Genomic DNA, 19272 nt, shown 5'->3' on the forward strand with positions numbered 1-19272 from the left:
AGATTTGGGGGGTAGAAATGCAATAACAGCAGGAGGCCCACAAATTGGGTTTCCCCAGTCTAGTGCAAGTTACACCGACTAGTTGCTAGGCTAAGTCAAACCTTCCAGTTTGGAGCCACCAATGACAGCTACCTTTCAGAACCACACAACACTGTATGCTGTTCTTTAGATTAAGATGAAACAGATATATGCGAATAGTGTGAGGATGAAGTCAGCTAGTTTTGTTTGCTACACTTCACAGGCCAGTTTTTTTAAATGATTTTCCAGGGCTGCTATGAATAACCTGGATTTGTGTTATAGATTGTCCAACCCCATGACTTGTTAGCTACCAAAAGATGTTGGGGTTGTAGTTCTAGTCCAGCTGAAGGACCACATGCCTGACAAGCATTATAGAGTGTGTGTTTTGATGCATAGGTGGAAATGCGTCAGGTAATTTGTGAGGAAGGAAGAGAGTTTCTATACTTTGTAGCATAAAGGTTACATCTGTATCAGTAGGTAGGAAGAAGCAGAAACCCTGTGCGTCTGCCTGCCGCACCCGGATAACTGTGGCTCTATACCTGCTGGGTGTGCCCCGCCTGATGCTCGCAACTCTCAGATGTCGCTCCCTAACAGTTCCTTATAGGTGTGATGGTTGCACCCAGCAGCTGCAGCAGCAACCCGAGCATCTCTGGGGCGGATGGGGAGAATGAATGCATCTGGCTGATGTGTAGAACACAGGGCCGCCGGGGAAGCGATCTTACCTTTCTTTGCTGCTTCTCCCAGGCTGGATCCAACAGGAGGTCCCTGTCCCAATCGTCTTCCTGCTGCATATAGTTATTCTGGGAGTCATAATGATCCATCCTGAGCTGCTGCCTATGATATTCCCCGCCGCGATCGCTGTACTTGTGGCTGTGGATTCCCCAGTGTAGCTGCAGCAGCCTGCAGAGCCGAGCGTGGAGCCAGCGCTACAATGTAACCAAGTGAGAGATCACTCACTGCCTGGGAAGGGGGGGGAGTATCGGTCCGGCCCTGCCCATCTCACCCATTAACCTGATTGGCTGCGCCCCCTGAATGGCTGCGAGCTTAGCTACTGGCGACGAGAGCCATCAATCACTTGCGGCTAGGAGTAATTCCTGGCACCCGGGGCAGGGAGCGTCCGACTTTGTGCCCTGAGGTGTTGGGTTAGGTTATCAAACAGGGTGGGAAAAACAGAAACCATGTATTTGCGCTCCAGTTCTATAGTTTTCGAATAAAAGAACAGTAAAAAGTTACTCACTCACACTTTGTGGGAATTGTTCCTAAATCAGTTGGCGAGACGTCTCTACTTCATCTTTGTGTACTTCTTTGGTTTTCTTATTACTAAATAGATTTTCTTGCAGTCAGTGAGGTAACCCACACCAAATTATTTTGGTAAAAGTTTTGGAACCAGGGGCGAGGCGGTACCTTGGCCAACTGTGGCACTGCCACACTATTACCGCTGCCACACTATTACCGCTGCCACACTATTACCGCTGCCACACTATTACCGCTGCCACACTATTACCGCTGCCACACTATAACCACTGTCACACTATTACCGCTGCCACACTATTACCGCTGCCACACTATTACCGCTGCCACACTATAACCACTGTCACACTATTACCACTGCCACACTATTACCGCTGCCACACTATAACCACTGTCACACTATTACCACTGTCACACTATTACCACTGCCACACTATATCCGCTGCCACACTATTACCGCTGCCACACTATAACCACTGTCACACTATTACCACTGCCACACTATTACCACTGCCACACTATTACTTATGATTAAGTACCATAGGTACGAAACGCGTAAGGCCATGTAGCATGTAGTGTTAATGTAATAAACTTATGATTTTATTTCAATTTTTTGAGTCTACTGCCTGAAGCTCTTTCTTCAAGTCCTAAAGTGCCTGCCATTTTTAAATTTTTGGATGTCCTAAATCATACCTCCCAACATTTGAAAACCGAAAAGAGGGACAACAAGATTTGGTGCGCGCAGCGCGGCAAAATTTTTTGTCCACGCCCCAATTAACACACCCCATTGTTTTCTAAAAATACTCCTTTTATATAGTTCAAATGGTGGGATCAGATGCAAATGTGCTATACCCTCATACTGTACTACCTAAGGAAAACAATATAGCAACTCCTACATATAAATACAAATATAGAGAGAAGGCAGTTAGTTATATGTGAGTTCTAACTATCTACCAGTTTTGCCCCCCCACACAGGGGAGACTCATACACAGTGCCCCCATACACAGTACCCTTTATACACAGAGCCCCCCATACACAGTACCCTTTATACACAGTGCCCCCCATACACAGTACCCTTTATACACAGTACCCCCCATACAGCGTGCCCCCCATACACAGTACCTTTTATACACAGTGCCCCCATACAGCGTGCCCCCCATACACAGTACCCTTTATACACAGTGCACCCCATACAGTGTGCCCCCCATACACAGTACCCTTCATACACAGTACCCTTTATACACAGTACCCTTTATACACAGTGCCCCCCATACAGTGTGCCCCCCATACACAGTGCCCTTCATACACAGAGCACCCCCCCATACACAGAACACCCCCCCATACACAGAGCACCCCCCATACACAGAGCACCCCCATACACAGAGCACCCCCATACACAGAGCACCCCCCATACACAGAGCACCCCCCATACACAGAACACCCCCCATACACAGAGCACCCCCCATACACAGAGCACCCCCATACACAGAGCACCCCCATAAGTGCTCCGACTCCTTGCGCTGCTTCTCTTCTTATGTGGCTCCTTCGCTGGCGGTCCCAGGACCTTTTATAAGGTTGCGCCCGTGCGTACGTGTGACGTCATTACGCACGGGCGCAACCTTATAAAAGGGCCAGGGACTGCCGGAGAAGGAGCCGCATGAGAGAAGCAGCGCAAGGAGTCGGAGCGCTCATCCCGCTGTCGCGGATCGTTCTATGAATGTCCCGCATTTCTGTAATCTATTACAAAAATGCGGGACATTCAGGGAACTATCCGGGACAGCGGGACGAGCTATAGAAAGTGGGACTGTCCCGCTTAAAGCATGAGCACCCAGGCCCATCTATACTATTGGTGAGATATCAAATATACTTATGAGCATAACCCTATAATGTTCAATTTCACACTATTACCTGCCTTGTGGTAATGTTAGTGCCTGGGCAAGACCAACTTGCACAGGAAAGGTGACACAAGGAGCTGTTATTTCTAGACATAGTTCATAAACAATGAACAACAATAAAACAACAATAAATCACTAGAAACTTTTTTTTTTTATATTTTTGCAATTTCACCCCCCTTTCATAATGGTTGTCCCTAGGCAGATGTCTGTGCTTGCCTCTGTAGTTACCCCCGATCTTGCCTTAAAACTGTCATCCCATATTTATGCTACAGCTGCAGACTTCTCGCTATATATAAACAGATCCTTAACAGTTTCCAGTCAGTCTTGTCCTGATTTGGAGTTTAGTGTAGATAGACTCACCAGACATATAATAGGTCCCTGGTAAGGCCTCACCTTGAGTATGCAGTGCAGTTTTGGGCTCCAGTCCTTAAGAAGGATATTAATGAGCTGGAGAGAGTGCAGAGACGTGCAACTAAACTGGTTAAGGGGATGGAAGATTTAAACTATGAGGTTAGACTGTCGAGGTTGGGGTTGTTTTCTCTGGAAAAGAGGCGCTTGCGAGGGGACATGATTACTCTGTACAAGTACATTAGAGGGGATTATAGGCAGTTGGGGGATGTTCTTTTTTCCCATAAAAACAATCAACGCACCAGAGGTCACCCCTTTAGATTAGAGGAACGGAGCTTCCATTTGAAGCAGCGTAGGTGGTTTTTCACGGTGAGGGCAGTGAGGTTATGGAATGCCCTTCCTAGTGATGTGGTAATGGCAGATTCTGTTAATGCCTTTAAGAGGGGCCTGGATGAGTTCTTGATCAATCAGAATATCCAAGGCTATTGTGATACTAATATCTACAGTTAGTACTAGTGGTTGTATTTATAGTTTATGTATGTGAGTATAGATTGGTAGGTGTGGGTTAGGTGTGCTGGGTTTACTTGGATGGGTTGAACTTGATGGACACAGGTCTTTTTTCAACCCTATGTAACTATGTAACTATGTAACTATGTAATCTGCCAGCTTCTCATACTTCTCATCCCTCTGATATTTCCTACTCTCACCTCACACACCAGAAAATATTATGTATTATAGGGAATAATGCAACTCCCTTCTTCTAAAAACATGGTTAGAAGATGTCGTTTAAATGTATTTTAAAATAAATGTGTTTTGGAGGACCATAGGTATAGAGATGCAAATTAAGGAAAAACATCTTATGTGGAAAACCCCAGACCTAAACTTTCCTGATAATAGAAACTAGGGTGTGTATTATTCCTTATATACAGTAGTATAAGAATGCAATAAAATATATAAGGGTTAATGCACTTCTAAAAAATGTTTAGTAGGTTATATGTCACCAAGAAGCCATATGGTTATAGTATGTAGAATACAGCAAGGCAAGTGATTGCAAGCCATCCGGATAAATCAAAATCACCTCATGTAAATCACTACATGCAGTCGTGTAATTGATCGAAAATGCCTTCTTCCAGTTATTTGCGCAATTACACTTACATATTCAGTTTATTCAGATAGAAAGGTATTTTCAAGCACTATGTTGCCCACGAGAGAGGTGATTTTATTTCATTATTATTATTAACATGTATTTATAAAGCGCCAACATATTCTGCAGTGCTGTACAATAAGTGGGTTTATACATTGTACATACATAATTGCATACAAAACAACCAATAACCAATACAAAAGGTGGAGGGCCCTGCCCAAAAGAGCTTACACTCTATAAGGATAGAGGGTTGAGTAACAAGGTGTGGGAATGGGCAAGATCGGAATTTAGCAATGTAAGAGATGTAGCACAGGGTATTGCTTTTAGAAGCCTAATGAGGTTGGGCTAAACAAAATGAGGGTAAGCTTCTCTAAAAAATGTGTTTTTAGAGATCTTTTGAAGGCAGAAAGATTTGGACAAAGTCAGACAGATTATGGGAGCGAATTCCAGAGAAGGAGTGCAGCCCTTGCAAAGTCTTAAATGCGAGTGTGTGAGGAGGTAATGAGAGAAGAGTTGAGGAGCAGGTCAGTAGAGGAGCGTAACAAGCGGGTCGGTTGGTATCTAGCGATGAGTCCAGAGATGTAGGGTGGGGCAGAGTTTGCTTTGAATGTGAAGGTCATTAGTTTGAATTTTATTCTGGATGGTAATGGAAGCCAATGTAGGGATTGGCAGAGTGGTATGGCAGAGAAGGAGTGATTGCTGAGGTGTATGAGTCTGGCAGCAGTATTCATTATGGACTGGAGAGGTGGCGGCCTCTGGAGGGAAAGGCCATTTAATAGAGAGTTACAGTAGTCCAGGTGTGATATGATGAGAGAGTGAATAAAAACTTTGGCAGCATCTAGGGTGATAAATGATCTTATTTTGGAAATATTTCTTAGGTGAAAGTGACATGATTTGATAAGTGACTGAATACAAGGAGTAAAAGACAATGCAGAATCAAGAATATCCCCAAGGCACTGGGCCTGGGAAGATGGGGGTGATAGTAGAATTGTTACCTGTGATAGATACCTCAGGGAAATTATGGGTGTTGGATGGGGAAGCAGAACCAATTCTGTCTTAGAGAGATATATTTAAGGTAACGTTGGGACATCCAAGGAGAGACAGCAGAAAGGCAGATACAAGTTAGGAGCTATGGGTTGGGATCAGGAGAGGAGAGATAGATCAGAGAATCATCAGCATAGAGATGGTATTGGAAACCATATGAATTGATTAGTTTGGCAAGGGAGGAAGTGTAGAGAGAAAATAATAAGGGGCCCAGGACAGAGCCTTGAGGAACCCCAACAGAAAGAGGCAAGGGAGAAGATGATGCTCTATTGTAAGAGACACTGAAGGACCGATCTGAGAGGTAAGGTGAAAACCAGCACAGGGCAGTGTCACAAAGGCCAAGAGAGTGGAGAGAGGGACTGGAGGAGAAGAGGGCGATCCACAATGTCAAAAGCACCTGTGATTTCCCAGGGGCAACTAAATGCCCTTTCTGCCATGCATTAGAGATGTCACAGGACTCTGAGATTGCATGGAATCCCCTTCCTAGTAGCTATTACCTAGTATTTACAATGCAGGAACATATTCTGCAGCACTGCACAACTGAAGTCTGTTCGTAAAACATTCAGATATAGACATATAGTTACTGACAAAGGTGGTAAAGAGGGGGGTGATGAGACAAAAGGTGTGGGTTTGAAGAACATCAGGAATAGACCTGAAGAGGAAGAAGTCACTGACACTGCTGGGGGTGGGGGTGGGGGGGCAGAAGATATAGTGTGCCCAGGTGCAGATAGGATTTAATATATGTTTATGATAAATGCCTTATTGTCAAAGTTTAAAGGGGCATTAATGATTTTGCTATAGGGCTAAACATCTTTTAATTACCCCACTAATTATGAGTTAGCTAAATGAGCAGACATGACACTGAGTTTTGCAATTAGCAGTTAGCAGTGACCTACAGTGTATTATAAGGTTATATCAAGGGATGCTAGACTTGATTAGGGTAAAACTCAATTAAATGTGTTTATGTAAAGGCATAAATATTTGGAAACTGTCTGATGGAACTTGGAATGGAATTCAAGAAATGGGTGCAGATCAGAGTAAAAAACAAAGTTGTTTGGGAAATACTTAAAGGAACAGTAACACCAAAAAATCAAAGTGTATAAAAGGAACTACAGTATAATGTACTGTTGCCCTGCACTGGTGCAACTGGTGTATTTGCTTTAGAAACATTACTATAGTTTAGTAAATGAAGCTTCTGTGTAGCCATGGGGGCAGCCATTTAAAAGAGAAAAGGCACAGGTTACATAGCAGATAACAGATAAGTTCTGTACAATACAATGGTGTTTTATCTGTTATCTGCTATGTAACCTGTACCTTTTCTCCTTTTTCCAGCAGCTTTTTATATAAACTATAGAAGTGTTTCTGAAGCAAATGTGCAAATTTTACCAGTGCAGGGCAACAGTGCATTGTATTATGATTACTTAAAAACATATTCATTTTTTGGTGTTACTGTTCCTTTAAGATGTAGGGCAGAGAACAGTTGTGAGTTGTGAACTGCTTTGAACATCAGGGCCAGCAGTTTGAATGGTAGCAGAAGACAATGTAGGGACTGACCGAGTGAAATAGGAGAAAAGTAGCTGCTGGTAAGGTGTATAAGCTGGCATCTGAATTTATTATGTACTTGATTGGCATTATTTCTGGAGAGGAAGGTAAATCAACAGAGTGACAAGTGTGTTGCAGTAGTCAATGCCAAACATGATGAAAGAGAGAATGGAAATTTTGGTGACATTTTATTTGATGAACAATAATATTTTGGAAAAATCTCATAGGTCAAAGTGTTGTGACTTAGTTATTGATTGGATATGATTAGTGAAGGAGAGGGAAGAATTAATTATGGTTCCAAGGTTACAGGCCTGGGTGAGAAAACAGTCATTAACTGGAATGTTGTAGGTGTTAGGGCGCAAAAAGAGGACCATATTCATTTTAGGTAGTGGTGAGATTAGCAGAGATAAAACTGAATATAATTAGTGGTGGTGTTTGAAATCAATTGAATAGTTGCCCAAGGGAGGCAGAGTAAATAGAGAATAAAAAAAGCCTTGAACAGAACCTTGAGGAACCCCAACAAAAAAGACATAAGGGACAAGATGGTACTCTGCTATAGGAATCTCTAAAAGAATGATAAAAAAAAGATAAGTGGAAAACCAAGAAAAAAAGAAGAATGTAGGAGACAAGGGAGCTAGTGTGAGTTGAAATGTGAGCAAATTGTGATCAGAGAGAGGGAAAGGAAAGAAATGTGGAAAATGAGCAGAATGTATGATCTAGTAAGCTATTGCTGGAGTAAGTGGGGAAATCAGATCACAGAGCTAAGCCAAAGGAGGATGTCAGTAAAAGAAGCTTAGTTACAGCAGGTTATTATGATTATTGTGCGGGGGGGGCAGGTTTAAAGTCACAAAGAATGATGGAAGTAATGTTAATAGTTACATGAGAGGGGGAAGAAGTTTGGCCATAACAGGAAACAGGCTTGGGAAAGAAATATAATAATTTAATTTTCTCTGAGTTGTCTAACAAATTGGCACCCCAGTGAATTCTGCTTTACTTATGTTTACTGTTGCCATCACCATACAGGCCTGGAATATCTGCATGCACACAAAAGATACAGTGAAGCCAGAGGGCATAGCATTTGGCATCAGCAAATAAGGTCTTTGTTCTGTTATAGAGAATCAAATTTATTTGGTTAGAACAAAAGTTCAAAAAGACTGTGTTAAGGGTAGTGGTACATGGGTGTTGGTTTTGTGTACTTGTCAGCTTAAAAACGTAGCACTGAAAGCACACGGGAATATCCAGATTGTGTCAGTAACACACTTAGCATGTTTCTGGAAAGGTCTAACCAAAGACTTAGTTACTTTTATAGGATAGTGTTTTGTAACTGTCATGTGTATTTATTTAAAGGTTTTCATGCCTTTGCAAGACCTGAGATACTTAACATTCCTGAACTTTGATGGCAGAGGCTTCTTTTTTGCTACGTTCCACTGTTATCATTTACAATAGGAAATGAAGAGTACAAAAGAAAGTTGCTTGCACACTAACAATGCTTTCTTGTGAGTAACAACATTGTCATTTAGAAAATCAGTATATTTAAGTTTTGTATTGTATGAAATAATTTACATCTGTGCAAATGAATGTTAAAAAGCACCACATTTTACACCAGCTTGCATTAGATTATAGCTTTCATTGGTTATATCAGTGCCACTCATCAGGCCCGGTCTGGCAATCTGTGGTTTCTGGTGAATGCCAGAGGGGCTGCTGTAAGATGCCATAGACAGTCACTATTTATTGGACCTGCAGGGGAAGGGGGGAAGATGTTTGGGCCTCTTTATACTTAAGATGTCTGGGTCTGCTACTCATTTTAACTTGGCACTCTGTGCTCTGGGTAGCCAACAAGCTTTACTACCCATACCAGGTCTGGACTAGGATTCAAAATAGGTCCTGGTATCTCAACATCATCCCCCCAAACCCAGTATAGTGATTGTCTATGGCATCTTACAGCAGTCGCTCTGGCATTTGCAAGAATCCACAGATTGCCAGTCCGGGCCTGATCCTAAACTAACTGTGACAAGGCCCATCATTTAACCATAACTGAGGCAGGCACAGGTTTATAGGGAACTGTATTGTGATTTTGTAAGATATATTATGATTTTAATACTGGCCAGAATTTAACATGTGTGACCATGCATGGACACTAAAACCAGCAAAAATGATGTCCAGTAAAAGATCAGCTGGACAGTGTAAGCAAAAGTGTGTTCTTAATGAGGCAAATAAAGCAGATAAGCCTCTAATAAAGTGGAAAGTCAGTATGGGAAAAAGCCAGCTTAGAAGCAAATTAAGCTATCCACAAAGCAGGAAAGTCATGTATATCAGCAGATTTCCTGGGCAGAAATGACATTTTACCAGGCAAGAGGTCACTGCAGATGGAGTGTTTCAGATGCTAGCTGAGGAGTATAGAAACCCAGAATGTGTCCTAGGTGCAAATAGTCTCTAAAAGTTCATTAAGGGCTCTGGTACACGGGGAGATTAGTCGCCCGCGGCAAAACTCCCTGCTCGCGGGCGACTAATCTCCCCGAGTTGCCTTCACCTGCCATCCCACCGGCGAACATGTAAGTCGCCGGCGGGATGGCAGACGCGGCGGTGCGATTTCGCGCAAATCGCCGAAAAAGACTCGCGAGGCTTACATTGTCGCCGGTGGGATGGCAGGGGGAAGGCAACTCGGGGAGATTAGTCGCCCGCGAGCAGGGAGTTTTGCCGCGGGCGACTAATCTCCCCGTGTGCCAGAGCCCTAAATGCTGTCTGTTCAATTGATTTTCTAGCTGGTATTCATACTGTAGTTAATTCTGTAAATGCCCTGTCCTGTAGAAAATAAGAAGAGACCAAGTGACAAGCTATATGCCTAGATATATCTTCATATGCCATCACTTTGGCAATGACGCTGCGTATATGCTGGCAACTCTTTTTGTCTGATAAACCTGCATTTTATTTTTTATTGTGGGTTTATAAGTGAAAAATTTCTTCCTCAGAATAAATTCTTTCATTAACCAGGCCAAGGCATGAATATAAAACTTACAGATTTCCATCTATTGCTTTATGAATTATTCATAAAGTTGTTTATGGTTATTGTTAGTAAAATATACATGTAAAACATTAGGGGGCACATTCATCAAAGTACGAATTGGTCTGAATGGAAATTTTTTTTATTTTTTTCTAACTTTTAGAACTGTTTTCTACGATTTTTTCGTTATTCATTCAAGCTTCGATATCATGACTTTGGCCAGGTTGGAGCTGCAGAGTGCCATTGAGTCCTATGGGAGGCTTCCAAAATCATGCACCGAAGGATCTAAGAAAGTTTTTAGCGCCATTTACGATTGTTCGGATACGGAAATTTCGTAACTTTCGGATCGTACCACGATATTTTCATACGACTATGATACAATGTTTGCGCAATTAACGCACATCACAAATTTTTCATTTAATCGGATTTTTTTGCAATCGTACTTTTAATCATCTGAAATTCGGACTTATAAACTGATAAATCTGGCCCAGTGTGTTTGAGCTGACATGTTTGCAGCATCAGGAGTACAGAATGTAGGTACCAAGGCAACGATATATCCAAATTTATCTCCCCTTGATTCAGGGTTACCAGATCAATTGAAAATTTAGGAACATTTTCTAATAAATAAATGTTGCAGGGCGGCAGTGATTACATTTAAATTAAATTGCAGCAGTGCAGCTCCTTTAGCTGGATGTTCTAGACATGTCCATGGATTTTCATGTGATCTAGTAACCCTACCATGAATAGACAATAAGGGGCTGATTTACTAAGACACGAATTCCGACCGAATTGGAAAAATTCCGATTGGAAAACGAACATTTTGCGACTTTTTCGTATTTTTTGCGATTTTTTCGGCGCCTTTACGACATTTCGGAAATTATCGCAACTTTTTCGTTACCAATACGATTTGCGCGAAAAAACGCGAGTTTTTCGTAGCCATTCCGAAAGTTGCAATTTTTTTCGTAGCGTTAAAACTTGCGCGAAAAGTTGCGCTTTTTTCGTAGCGTTAAAACTTAAAAGGCGCAACGTTTTGCGCAAGTTTTAACACTACGAAAAAATCGGAACTTTTTGCGCAAGTTTTAACGCTACGAAAAAATCGCAACTTTCGGAATGGCTACGAAAAACTCGCGTTTTTCCGCAAAAATCGTATTGGTAACGAAAAAGTCGCGATAATTTTCCGAAAAAATCGCAAAATACCGATCATTACGAAAAAAACGCAATCGGACGCATTCGGCCCGTTCGTGAGTAAGTAAATGGGCCCCTAAGAGTTTATCTGTATAGGACATTCCTGGCTATCTCTAATTGGATGAACCAACGCCATCTCAAATTGAACCTAACAAAAACTGAACTAATGATCTTTCCGCTTAAGCCTGGTCCTACCCCCCCCTTTTCTATCTCTATTGAAGGCACCCTCATCAACCCTGTCAATTCGGCACGCTGTTTGGGAGTGATCTTTGACTCCAGTCTCTCCTTTTCTGACCACATTAACTCCACTGTCAAAACCTGTCACTTTTTATATCCTTGTCATATCACTGCAATGTCTAAACTTAAAAGTGCCCTTAGCACTACAGATGTAGGCATTTTATGTTATAGGTGCTATATAGATAAGGTGGAAATGCTGAATGTAGAGTAAGGATTCACTTGTGTGATCTAACTGAGGCTTACAGTTAAGCTATAGTGTGTGGGTTTTTATTTCTTTGACATATTACTGTAATTTCTGAACTTAAAAATGCCCTTAGTACTAAAACATAATAGGGCTCATTTATAAACACTGGGCAAATTTGCACCTGGTGCAGATTTGCCCAGTGTTTATAAATGACCCCCAGTGTCTTTTACTTTGGAAAAAATACTTCCTAAGAGACAGAATACAACACTGCAACTGTTATAAGGAATATCTGGTAAGCTTATTTGATAAATGTTCTGCTTTAAAGCAATGAGTCAGTAAAATAGATAAACAAGTGGGATGCTGTAGACCATGAAATTGATCAATTTTACTGCCATAACAGTCCGGAGCTACTGTGTGTATATGTATGCGCTTTGCACCTCCATATATGTATTTTTGTTAGGGACTTTGTTGATAATAATACCTGAGAATGAAAAAAATAATGCAATTTGTGTGAAGGACATTCCTGCAATTTTAAATGACCTAGCTACATTGTAAGCCAGATCTTCCTAGCCCACCACTTTATTCTATCCCCTGGGATTGTGGTTTCAGCCCTTCCCCTGATAACATTGAAATATCATTTCAAGCTATTCTGTAGCTTAGTGATACAAATGTTTTTTTGTTGGGTTCTCATGCACTTTAGCAGATTGTATGTTCTTTGGGACAGTTATGATCTTATTGAAATCTGGTTATTATTTACTGCATTTTCTGTATATTTCGTGTATACATATTTCTCACTAGCTGCAAGATTACTCTTATTAGGCTATTTATATATACTACCTCAAATAAAAAAAAAAAATCTGTAAAAATGGATAAATTATTATAGGGCATTCATCATAGAAAAACTGCTTCCCACACTGGAGGAGTGGGCTGATAGCGGGTGCTATGCCGCCACACTGGGAGGGAGCTCTTGGTGCAGGTTTCCATGTTGGGACCCAAAGCATTAGAGTTTTGGCTGTTTTAGTTATTTTGGCTGTATTTGTCTAAAAATAGCACACCAGCATCAATGCCCTCCAGTTCCCTTAAATAACAGGCATGTCAACTCACCCTAATTATTTGTGCATCACCTTAGTTAGCTCCCCGACCCTGTCACCGGCAAAAACAGCCCACTGTCAGATTTACCTACTTACTTACAGACATACGTTCTGCCATTGAAACATACTCTAAATCCAATACAGGAAGAGCTTTAAGCATGGTTGAAGGGAGTGCTTGGTGGAATTGGGGGGGGGGGGGGGGGGGGGGGGGGTCTGTAGGCAGAATAGGGTGTGGCTATATTCACCTGGTTTATAATAAAACTGGTTTAGCATTTCTGTAAAATTGCTTAAAAGCAGCATGTTTTTAGATGTAAATGATAATTGCTTGTTCTGTCACTTTCAACAATTTTTGTAGGGGGCAATGGGGGGGGGATTTTCTACATTTTGACTGCACATTGATAGCAAAGAAGAAACACAGAGGGCAAAATAGCCAAAATTCTCAATATGCAGTTTCCCTTAGGACATTTTATGCCGTTGTATTTTCCGATATAAAAGACATTAGATGTGGTAGGATACTGCTGGAAGAAAGGCCTAACTTCCCTGTGGTTGTAGCAACCCTACAGATGTCCCTTTAAGCATGGTCTTATGCCTTTAGAAATGGGTGTTGGTTCTGGGTAGGATCAGCCTTTAGAAACCAAAGCTTTGGTAAAAAGACACTTTTCTCAGAACCAAGCAAAATATGACCAGAGGGAGATAGTAAGAAATAGCTGGGACAGCGGCGTGGCTTTAGCTTAATGTGGATATGGTGGCTTGTTAAGGTTATGATCATAACCTTGTAACTGAAAACCCATTTCTTTAAATTGTATGCACTTGCAAAGGCTAAATTTGTAAAAAAAAATACATGTAGCCAGGCAAAGTGCATTGACCAATCCCCTCTTTTTATATGTACATCAGAGAGGTAGAAGGGGCACAACTGTGATATTCCCATCACTATTGGAAACCTGTAAAATAGTAAACCATTAACAGGCCTTGTTGTATCAAACATATTCTGAGAAATGCAATAATGCCCAATACAAAGATTTGGGGCAACAAAATTGCGGGTCAAAATCTTCAGCCCTGGAACTTTCAAGCATTTTCCACTAAACACAATGGAAGATGGCCAGTTTACTTTGATGATTTCTGTACTCACTCTGTGTTTATTTGAAATCAATGTACAAAATTGGGTAAAGTAGTGGCATTTAAAAAAAAAAAATGTTTTTTTAATTTGACTCGGACAATGTACAGTCATTTTCTTCTTTGTGCTTACATGTTGCAGTGTTAGACTGTACTGATAGACTGTTGCTATGTGCTTTCTGGTTGGCTTTATGGCAGGGATTCTATGTATGCACTGTGCTCAGAAAGGTATTACACTACTGCCTGGGGAGAAGAGAAAACAAAATGAGTAAAATGAAATCAGTGAAATAAATAATGAAATAAATGACTACTGTGACATCATTAATAAAGCTTGTATAAACTGTTACATTGGATGTAAAAAAAAGAAAGGGGTAGGTCATAATGTGATGACTAAATTGATGTAATTATACCACTATGTATACAAAGGAGAATGTATTACAAAAATGGTAACCTTTTTATTGTAGTTATGTTAAAAATATTACCTCCAGATGGTGATTCTGTTTAAAATATCTGTATGAGTAGTCCTGTGGCACTTTCCCCATGGGACTGCGGCCAGTAGGATTTACACATCTACATTGGATTGCTGCTGTGCTGCAGGGAAAGAGAGTGCTCAGGAAGGAAGGGTGAGCTCATACAAATTGTGCTTACATGTAGAAGCCTTGGAGGAGCAGCCTCGCGGGAGGGGACGTTAGCAATATGCATATCCTCTAAAATAAGGGAAAATGGAAAGTTCATATACTAAAGAAATTTTTCTCTGTGTTTTAATGATTTATGTTGCAAGATGGTAGAGAACTGCAGATTGTCCATATTTCCTACAGAAGAACTTTAACTCGTTTCATGCCAGGGAGGTTCTTACTATGATACATTATGAGAGAATGTTTGCATTTTTGTAGGAATGAATGAATAATTCCTGTGTGCTTAAAAAATTGGAATATTTCTCAGTAAGAAAATATTGCACAGACAGCAATGGTGATATGTTATTAAAAAGCTGGCTGTGGGGGAAGTCTTTCAGAGGCCAAGGTGAATGTTTAAGCTTTTGTAGTAAAGCATAATCAATGCAGGTCTGGACTGGGATTTAAAATAGGCCAAACAGACCAAACAGCCCCCACCAGCCCAATAAATAGTGAGTGTCTATGGCATCTTACAGCAGCCCCTGGCATTTGCCAGAATCCACAGTTTGCTAGTCAGGGCCTGAAGCATTGTCTTAGAGACTATGAAGGGGTCAGCACTGTTTAGGGGGTGCCTGAGCACTTTGCCTTTGATTGGTCAGGAAATCAGTACTTGGGGCCACTGAAACTACTGTAGTATGTAGTAGGGGAAAATGGCACAACTACCACTTTATATTACAGCTTTTGAAATGGGCAAACTCCAAGCAGCCATCAGTGGGAGGACACATTAGTCCTGACAGGGGCCAGGTTATGTGGGAACCTAAATTACTGTCAAGGGGTGGTGCATTCCACCAAAAGGGTGGGGTTTGGGTAGATCAGAGGCATGGCAAGACAGGCATATTGGGTCCCTCACTTTCTGATAGCTACCCTGTCTGCATTATTCGTTTTCAGATTCCACCAGCTGGAAAATCCCAAGTCAGTATAAAAAATGCGTAATTGTAACAGTGGCAACATGTGTTAATTACCAGTAAAAAGCCAGTAGACAAGACTAAATGTCTATATTATCATGTGGGAAGCTTGCACTGAGAGACTAGAAAGCCTCCAAAGCTGCAGAGCCCTCCAAAAGAATGAATTCGCACTTAATGTTTTAGTGATGGCATGGGCCACTAACAGCTTGACTCTAAGGTTTTGGTGCTTGCTCTCTTTTCTTTGTATTCTAGTTAGGAATTCCTGTTTCTGTTTTATTCTGCCTCTTAGAGACCACCAGGATTTTGTTTATAAACCAGGAAAAGCTAGAGTGCCCATTGTATTGTTAGTGCAGGACTGTCACCCTAAGTCATGTTGATGTTCCTGTGTCCCATTACAAGCTGACAATTAATGGCAGTATATATTATTCCATTCAGTCTTTGTTTTTCAAACATTATGGAGCAGAAATTAAGCATTTGTCGATTGCATGCCTTTGAATCATATTTAGGTTTGGTTCCAAATGGGAGGTGGGGAAAAATGGGTTAAAAATAATGCATAGTCATCTAGATTCAACTTTACATACTTTGCATACCCTCACAACTATATTGCTCAGGTGTAACCATTTATGCAGATTGTTCTATGTCAGGGTTATTCAAAGTTTGGTATTCCTAGTGTTGATGACGATGAACTCCTAGGGGCTGATTTACTAACCCACGAATTCGAATCCGAATTGGAAAAATTCCGATTGGAAAACGAACATTTTGCGACTTTTTGGTATTTTTTGCGATTTTTTCGGCGCCTTTACGACTTTTCGGAAATTATTGCGACTTTTTCGTTACCAATATGATTTGCGCGAAAAAACGTTTTTCGTAGCCAATCCGAAAGTTGCGATTTTTTCGTAGCGTTAAAACTTAAAAGGCGCGACGTTTTGCGCAAGTTTTAACACTACGAAAAAAATCGCAACTTTTTGCGCAAGTTTTAACGCTACGAAAAAATCGCAACTTTCGGTATGGCTACGAAAAACTCGCGTTTTTCCGCAAAAATCGTATTGGTAACGAAAAAGTCGCGATAATTTTCTGAAAAAATCGCAAAATACCGATCATTACGAAAAAAACGCAATCGGACGCATTCGGCCCGTTCGTGAGTAAGTAAATGGGCCCCCTAGCATTCCAATAAACCAAATTCTATCTATGGGTGCTGGGAATAGTAATTCAATAACAGGCACCCATATGCATGTTGGAACCTGATTTTTTGTTGATTTTCTCTTGCTCTGCCCTGCTTTGTTATATTTTTGAGTGAGATTTCTCATACGGGCTTTAGCAAGGGCAGTTCTGTACCAGCTGGAGCAGCTCTAAAACATGAGGTCAGAGTGACAAGTATTGATGTTTGTCATATCCCCAGCCTGGGAGCTATAAGCCGGAATTAGTGGTGTAAGACAAGAATGTAAAGACCACTCTTCTTTGTCACCTTACACTCCATATGTTTCTTATAATATGTTACACACACTAAACCAGAGCCTGTAAAACCCTCTATGGACAGATACGCATTTGAAATGCAGACAGTTGTGTTATGTAATGCTTAACTTGCAGCACTGAACACAGATCAGGAATCTCTGACAGATTATCAGAGTTTTTGTGACAATTTGACATTCACATTGTGCTATTTTTTCATAATGTTTTGTTTTGTTCCTTTCTAGGAGGATTAAGGGTTATTCTAATTAGACATGCTTTGTGGGAAGTGGGAAGCCCCGTTGGTTCAAGAAAATCATGTATGAAAGGGAAGGAATACCAGATTCAGGACTTTTGACCTCTACTCTATGGAGGAGGATTGATGTACCGGGGAACTTGAGACAGGAGGCCTCGGTAAGAAGAAAACGTTCTTAAGTTAGGCGAGCCTCTTAATGGGACTTGGGGTGTAGGTACCATGAATTAAGACTGACTGGGTAGCATTTGAGAACTGATACCCTAGGCTAGACACCTGGTAAGAGTACTGTACTGCCTGGGATTTGAATATTAATATAGCTAAGTCTGCCATAAGCTGTAGTAAGTACAAACCACCATTTTATTTTGTTGTCAATAAACTGTTTCATAATTATTATGTAAGGATTAGTTTTTCTTGATAGATGATGGACTGTTTTGACCACAATATAAATACACTGAACACACCTGACAAAGCTATATTTTAAATTTATAAGAATTTATTAATATTACTGAAAAGAATGCATTGAGTTCAATATATTGTTGCCCCCCATTGATTTCCTCAATTATAAATGGCAAGAGCAAATGGGCTGCTTTAGGCACTTTGAGAGTCACAGCTTTTAAATAAAAACCACTGAAACCCCCACCCCCGCCTCAACTTACATTGATATTGCATCCATATGCTTCTCCAGCCAACTACTGCTTGACAATTGCTGGCACAATGTAAGTCTATAGAGGGCTCTTTGGGCTCTTTATCCTTTGTTTGACATAAAATAAAATTCTGTAAATGTTACTACATTAAATGCATTTGTGCATTAGGCTAATTGTACTGAAGTGGTACTTTACATTTTAGGAGTGTGCAGGTGGAATGGATTTGCACAGTTCAAGAAGTAGCAATGTAGCTACAAATTCAATAGCTCAAGTGCATGTTATACCTGAAATACTGCACTGTGGATACAAGGCAGAGCTTCATTTGCAGTCATACAACAAATAGAAATAATAGCCAGGTTCAGTAGTTTTTTTGTACTTTGCCTACACATTTCATCCTCCTTAATGCTAGGGACCAAGGAAAGTACCGCTTCTGCACAACCTTAATTTTGGCTGTGGAAAAGTTCGTAAAACAAACAAAACATGCCATCAAGTTTTAGACCTGAAATAGACTGCTCAACATTCTTGGAGGTGCAGAGCCTTATGAACAAGCAATAGGGTCACTGACCAAGGGTACAATGCAAGGACCAGTTAGGAAAGTACTTGAAAAATTACAGCAGAATAGGGAGTAGATTTTTTTTTAAATATTTCTACATACAAATGACAAAAGTGCAAATAAGGGTGATGTGACAAGAAGGCTGGGATAGGATAGGGTGGAAAACTGACATTATGTAAGCTAGGTTAGGTTTTTAAAAAAAAAAGCTAGGTTAGTTTTTAAAATTTAACACAAAGTAAGCTTGGATAGGATAGATTAGAGAGCTGACATTAAGTAGAAAATGATAGACTGGAGAGCTGAAATTTAGAAGACTAGGATAGGACAGGTTGAAGAACTGACACTAAGTAGTATATGATAAACTAGGCAGCTAAATAGGCTAGAAAAAGATAGGTCATATGCTAGGATAGAATAGCTTGGAGAGCTTGTACTAAGTATTTTAGGACAGGTAGGAGAACTGACACTTAGTAAGCAAGGATAGGATAGATTTGAAAACTTCTAAGTAGAATAGGATGGTAAGGAGAGCTGACTAAGGGTGAAGACATACAAAGCTACTAGTAGCAGTTACTTGTTGTGGCTACTATAAAAGACAATGCTGATCATTTACTGATAATTGTCTCTTCATGTGTTTTAGCAGAGGCAATTCTCAGTATTGTCTATGGCAGGGAATTTTTTGGAGTTCAGTAGCCTTGAAAAACTAGCTGCTACTAGTAGCTCAGTGGGTCTTCACCCTGAGGGCTGTGGCAC

General features: G+C 40.9%; 1 protein-coding gene across 3 annotated transcripts in view; it reads right to left on the reverse strand.

Annotated features, from left to right (window-relative positions):
• Window positions 1-984, reverse strand: part of actn1 (actinin alpha 1) — a 64654-nt gene extending 63670 nt beyond the window's left edge. For 2 of the 3 annotated variants that reach the window (XM_012968675.3, XM_012968674.3), the window contains exon 1: window positions 741-984. In XM_012968675.3, the coding sequence (XP_012824129.1) occupies window positions 741-839 (99 nt within the window). In that variant the 5' untranslated portion in view covers window positions 840-984. 3 annotated transcript variants of the gene reach the window in all.
• Window positions 985-19272: the final 18288 nt, after the last annotated feature.

The sequence above is a fragment of the Xenopus tropicalis genome, chromosome 8, assembly GCF_000004195.4.
Source record: "Xenopus tropicalis strain Nigerian chromosome 8, UCB_Xtro_10.0, whole genome shotgun sequence".
Classification (NCBI taxonomy): domain Eukaryota; kingdom Metazoa; phylum Chordata; class Amphibia; order Anura; family Pipidae; genus Xenopus; species Xenopus tropicalis.